Source organism: Pituophis catenifer, unplaced genomic scaffold (genome assembly GCF_029215685.1).
Source record: "Pituophis catenifer annectens isolate HBS135680 unplaced genomic scaffold, rPitCat1.0.hap2 SCAF_1, whole genome shotgun sequence".
Lineage (NCBI taxonomy): Eukaryota > Metazoa > Chordata > Lepidosauria > Squamata > Colubridae > Pituophis > Pituophis catenifer.
The window spans coordinates 306,525,818-306,531,958 of record NW_027256881.1 but is presented as its reverse complement, the minus strand read 5'-3'; the positions used below and the strand labels follow the sequence as shown (position 1 = coordinate 306,531,958).

General features: G+C 38.3%; 1 protein-coding gene across 1 annotated transcript; it reads left to right on the top strand.

Moving 5' to 3' along the window:
- The first annotated feature begins 856 nt into the window (after positions 1-856).
- On the top strand, positions 857-1,894 carry GPR68 (G protein-coupled receptor 68). Its single transcript, XM_070931500.1, has one exon. The coding sequence runs from the start codon at positions 857-859 to the stop codon at positions 1,892-1,894; it is 1,038 nt and encodes a 345-aa protein (XP_070787601.1).
- Positions 1,895-6,141: the final 4,247 nt, after the last annotated feature.

Genomic DNA, 6,141 nt, shown 5'->3' with positions numbered 1-6,141 from the left:
CACAACTGTCCGCCCCCACCACCACCCATAGCAAAAGTGAGAAAACAGGTTTAATTAAGTAAACTTAATCACCGGTGAGTATATTATGGCTGTTGTGGCCTATTGGCCGCTGGCCCCTCCAGCAGCTGAATCAGAGGAGGAGGAGGTGTGGGAGTGAGGGTCAGCATCAGGGCAAACCAAGAGCTCCGAGGGAGAAGTGGGAATGGAACTGGCAGAGAGACAGACAGAGGCGGAGCCATCCATCAGCCCTCAGATAGAGAGTCAACTGCTCCCAGGTCTGGAGGTGGTTGATGAAGAGGAGGAACAGCTGGGTCCAGTGCCTGATGTGCGGCTGTTCAGAAGTCAGAGGAGAGCAGTGGAAAGCCATGGGCCGATCTTGGGGGAGGAAGAGCCACCACTGCTAGCTAAGCCCCACCCTAGCTCTGGGGATAAAAGATAGGAGGGACTTGTTAGCCTGTGAGAGAAACTTTTTGCCAGGGCTGCTGGCACTCCTAATAAAATAATCTTTTGAGTTCATGTCAGAGAGTTTGTCATGTTTGGGGAGCTGGGTCAGAACAATGTCATAGTGAGTTGTGAACTCAGTCAACTGTCATTTATTCAAAAACTGATGGTTCAATGAACCATTGCGTGCTATGATATGGGACCAGTAAGTTCAAGAGTTTTAGGTAGAGTATAGCCTTTGTGTTCCTGAATTATGAAAAAGACTGATTTATTGTTGAATTTAATAAGGATTGTTTTGTGACTTTTTTCCTTTCTTGCAGGTGATTACAAGTACTGATAATCGTATAAAACAAATGTAGAGATGGTGAAATGGCAGAGTAAAAAATATGCCTGCTGAGCTAACAGACTGCAGAACATGGGGATTCTTCCAGAAGAGGTGATGGACAATCACACTCAGAACTGCACCATTGACCATAGCATACATCAGATGTTGTCACCTGTGATATATATACTTGTCTTTGTAGTAGGACTCCCAGCCAATTGTCTCTCATTGTACTACGCTTACTTGCAAGTTAAGGTCAAGAATGAACTAGGAATATACCTTTGCAATCTAACCATAGCCGATCTGCTTTACATTTTCTCTCTACCTTTTTGGCTCCAGTATGTTTTGCAGCATGACAACTGGACTTACAATGAACTCTTATGCAAAATTTGTGGCATCCTCCTTTATGAAAACATTTACATCAGCGTGGGTTTTCTCTGCTGTATCTCCATTGACCGTTACCTTGCACTGGTGCATCCTTTTCGTTTCCAACAGTGTCGTACAATGAAGGCTGCTGTGGTGGTGAGCACTGTCATCTGGACTAAAGAAATTGTGACTTGTTTGCTGGTTTTTAAACATGGAGAAGTGAGTAAAGACTCGGAGAGCCACGTAGTGTGCTTTGAGCATTATCCCATAAAAATCTGGGAACATAACATAAACTTTTACCGTTTCACAGCTGGTTTCCTATTTCCATTTTGCCTCCTTATTTTTTCCTACTATGGAATTCTACGTGTTGTCCGGAAGAGTCATGGCACTCAGAAAAAGAGGAAAATTCAAATTAAACGCCTAGTTTCAAGCACAATCTTAATTTTCTTAATTTGCTTTGGACCGTATCATGTTCTTTTGTTAATACGCAGCCTATTTGAGAAGAGCTGTGAATTTGCTGTCAAAATCTTTAACATCTATCATATTTCTCTTTTGTTGACTACTTTTAATTGTGTTGCAGATCCCATACTATATTGCTTTTCAAGTGAAAATACCTACCAGGATTTTGCCAAAATAGGAGGATCTTGTTTAAAATGCCTAAGATGTATTCCAATAGAAAACAAAGAATCCTATACATTAAATACTCCAGAAACTAGGAAAAAAGACAGCAAACAAGCTGATTTGAACACAGGATTGGTTAAATGAACTCTGTTATTCATAAAATAGAAGCACGAACTCTTTCTCACCCAAATAGTGATGTAAACTCTCCATGCATAGATTTGCTCACTCCACTTTTTTACATCTAAATATAGATATGAGAATCATTATAGCCTGTAAAATGGTTAATAATTTAAAAATACAATAAAATCTGCTATACCGGCATTCTTTCCATGTGAGGAATTCCTTTTTTCCTTTAAAAGAATAAACTTCATTCAATTCAGAACATCACCCAATGTGTTAGTTATGCAAACTATATTAACTTTGAAGTTTATAAGCTATTCAGACAGATACTCTTTGGATAAAAATAATATTCTAGATTTTAATAGTGTATTCTTGGAAAATAGATGTCAAAATATATTTTTATAATCATGTGTTAAGTCTAGCAACTAGTGTGTATGTCACAGTGTCTGAAATTTTTCAGATCCCTTCTGCTATATGAGGTAAATAGTTACATGGTTCACATATTGTGCTAAGCAACTGGTAGTGTTTTCAAAAAATAGCCATACTAAATTTTATCCCAGTATCTTGTGAAAACCCAGCTTATGTGGTTAGTTTATAGTTAGGAGTGTCATGCAAACCCACACAACTAGGTTAATTTTTAATAATCCACAACTAGATCAATTATTAGCAGTAGACTAATGTAAACATAATACAGTTTATTTGGTTTCAGCTCAACCTATTGTATGAACATAGATTTATCCTGGCCAATACTGGAACTCAGTCAATTGAAGCTTATTTAAAAACTACCTTAAACAAACAATGCCATTGCAAGATATGTGGAGAAAAAATTAAATGCCCGTCTTTAGGGGCATTTAAGAAAAAATAGTATTTATTTACAATTAGTGCTATTTCTTCATTATAATATTAATGCAGAATAAACAGCAAAAGTTAGTTTTGTAACATTTGTACATATTCTTTGGATTATGTGTAAGGAATTAATTTGAGAACTGCCAAACAAGCTTTAGCAGTAATCTTATGTTTGTAAATGTTTGAACTAAAATGTTACAGTTGTTAATTCAAAGACTTCAGTCATGTTTAGATAAGAATTATTGTGGATTTCTCAAACAAAAGCAATGAAAATTAGGAATTTTAGAATAGTAAAAAAAATGGGAGGTATTAATGCTTCTATATTAATTTATGTTAAGTCAAACTTGTTAAATCATGTGGTCCAATATAAAAGCAAATAGTTCACAGAATAAAAACTGAACCTGAAATGAATTACATACATTGCTAAAATATATTCTGCACCAAAAAAAGACTGAGTTTGTTTAGATCAACAGTTTATTAGTAGTTTTATGCAACAAAATTCTATACTAAGCCGAACAGCTAAACCCGCATTTATCTGTTGATTATATTTTGCTTACAGTAGTTCTTTCTCCAATTTATTCTGCCCCTAATGTGCTTCTTAAGTTGGGGGCAAAATTCTCTGAATGCAATTGTATTGAGTCAGGATGAATACCCAAATGTTTGGCATTTGTTATTGCAACAGAAATGGTCATGGTACTCTAAAACAGACATAGCTGAAGATGATTAAAACTTTAATCTGACTGCAGTATAACAATGATTAAAGCAAGAAGTCACAACTTAACCTATATGTCATATAGTTGTGGGAGGTCCATTCTAAGCATTCTTACAGAGAACATTGATTTTAAGTAGTTGGAAATTGCATCCATTTGTAATTTAATTTAATCTCCCTGATCTAATTGACTTCATTGGAATATGCTCAGTTATAAATTTACAGAATCACAACTAATTTTCTATTACTAAATTTGCATTCACAAATCAAAATAACTTCAAGAGCTGTAACAAAAATGTCCAATTCCCAGCCCAGAATTTAAGTGGACTTCTGTCATCACATAATAAAAATGTATATAAAATAAATTTTTATGGACTGTTTTGGAGGCAATGAGGTGAGCTGTTAATATATTTCCTTCCTTCTGGTCACTGCCAGCATCGTTACTATTTCTCTTCTAGCATTTGACCTTCCAAATCCCAAGATAGTTTTTTGCTCTGTGTTCTGACCCAGCCTTCACGAGCCTCACTCAATAGCCTACTCATGAGGAGAAACCCCTTTTAAGGTAGGAATACACTGCATTCACTGACAAAGCTCCAGGTCACACATCTTTAGGTGATTCACAAACTGTCTCCGAGTTCCCCAAAAGTCAATTAGTATTTCAATTCCAACACAAAGAGTCCTGCCCAACCTGGACAGTGGTAAGGAAATCCTGGCAAGGAATCTGCCAGAGGGAACTCTTCTGGAACATGAACAGTTGTCTCCGACAACCACACCTCCTACACCCCTCCTCCTTATATCCCAGTCAGGGAGGAGCTTGTTAACATCTCCTTCTTTTCCTGGATAGCTGGCCCTCAGTCCTGTGTTGCCCTCCTCTCCACATTTATCTGTGCATACATGCATCTGGGACAGGTCCCAGCTGTTCCTCCCCCTCACTCAGCTCAGCCTCGAAAACAGCTGTCTCTCCGCCTGAGCATGAGTAGATGGGCCCTGCTCTGCATCTGGCTCCAAGACCTCCTGCTTCCGCAGGCCCCGATGGTAACCCAGGCACCCCCTCCATCTCCTCTGACTCATCTGACCACAACACTCTGCTGATTTCTAAGATAAAGCTTGAGTATAGGGTCAGTGTCTGTCCAATTTATAATCTCTTGTTTAATGCTGCATTTCTGAGATAAGAAACCCTGGTTCTACAATTAGGATATTTAACTGTATACAGTTCTGTTGCTTCTCTTGAGCTACTTCTCTTTCTGTTGTTCTACATCAGACACCTCACATAAACACAAGATCCCACCTTGGCATAAAAAGGGATACTTTTAGAAAGGGAAATCAGGAGGTGTGAGATGAAGAACAGAGAGCTACTGCATGAGAGAGAAAAGTACTCTAAATGCCCAAGTATTCAACTATTTCACAGGTTTTTTTTAAATCTTAAGTCAATTTTACCTTCCGGTTTTTGCAAAGTACCACAAAGGACTAAAAAAATAACAAGAATTCACATGTTCTGATTTATTTGGGGGTAGAAAAGAGCAGATAGGAACTAAGTTGAATGGATGCAAATATGAAATTAGAAATGCCACAATAAATACAGACGACCTGTTTTTCTTTGTTAAAACATACTGAGTTGGGTATGTTTGCCATGGTAAGGTGGTATTCACAACGAGGTTACGATAACAAAGGAGAGAAAAGCACACACACCAAGGAGGACAGCACAATTTAGTAACAAGCAAGCCAAGGTGGTCCTCAACTTACACCCATTTGTTTAGCAATTGTTCAAAGATACAAGAGCACTGAAAAAGGTGACTTCTGATCAGGCCTTGCATTTACAATCACTGCAGCATCCCCACAGTCATGTGATTGAAATTCCAATGGTTGGCAACCAGCATGTATTGGTGGTCACATGACCACAGGTAGCATCCTCTGGTCATGTGACCGCCATTTTCGAGCTACCCAACTGGCTTGTGACAAGTAAAATAAATGGGGAAGCTGGATTCACTTAATAACCATGTGATTCACTTAACAACTGCAGTGATTGGCTTAACTGTGGCAAAAAGTCATAAAATTGGACACAACTCACTTAACAACCACTTTGCTTAGCTATGGAAATTCTAAGTCAAGGACTACCTGTATAAGGGCAGAAAAGATTAAGCAACCACATTTAATGGTGGCAGTATTTTTTGCTGGCAGATTCTTGCTGTATAGTATTTTATATTTCTATCATGGGCATGGCCTTTAAGAAGGATTCAAGAAAAGGACAGCAAGTTTGACTGTGGAACTAGAAATTATATTCTATGAGCAGTGATAGAAAGAACTGAATACATTTATTCAGAAAGAAAAAGCAATTGAGTGGGAATATGCTACCACTCTCTTCATACTGGAAGAGAATCACAGAGTAATATCATAGAGAAGGCCACAACTCATTATTTATTATTCTAGAGGACAAAGCATGTAATAACTCAAGTTAGTGGAAGACAGACTCTGTGTCCAGAGCTGTGAAGTTAAGAAGATCCTTGACTCTAGACTCTAGACTATACAGGGGTCGGTTACAGTATTTGGCACACTGGAAAGGGTACCCGTTGTCTGAAGCTACTTGGGTGAAAAGTTGGGATGTGAATGCCGATACTCTAGTAAAGCAATTTCATGATAAATTCCCTGAGAAACCAGAGGGTTCTCCTGGAGGGGGGAGAGAGGGTTAAGAGGTTATGTACAAGGCGTTAACCCCATT

Excerpts from the sequence above, each read along its gene's own strand:
- GPR68 (XM_070931500.1), top strand. The coding sequence starts at position 857 with ATGGGGATTCTTCCAGAAGAGGTGATGGACAATCACACTCAGAACTGC.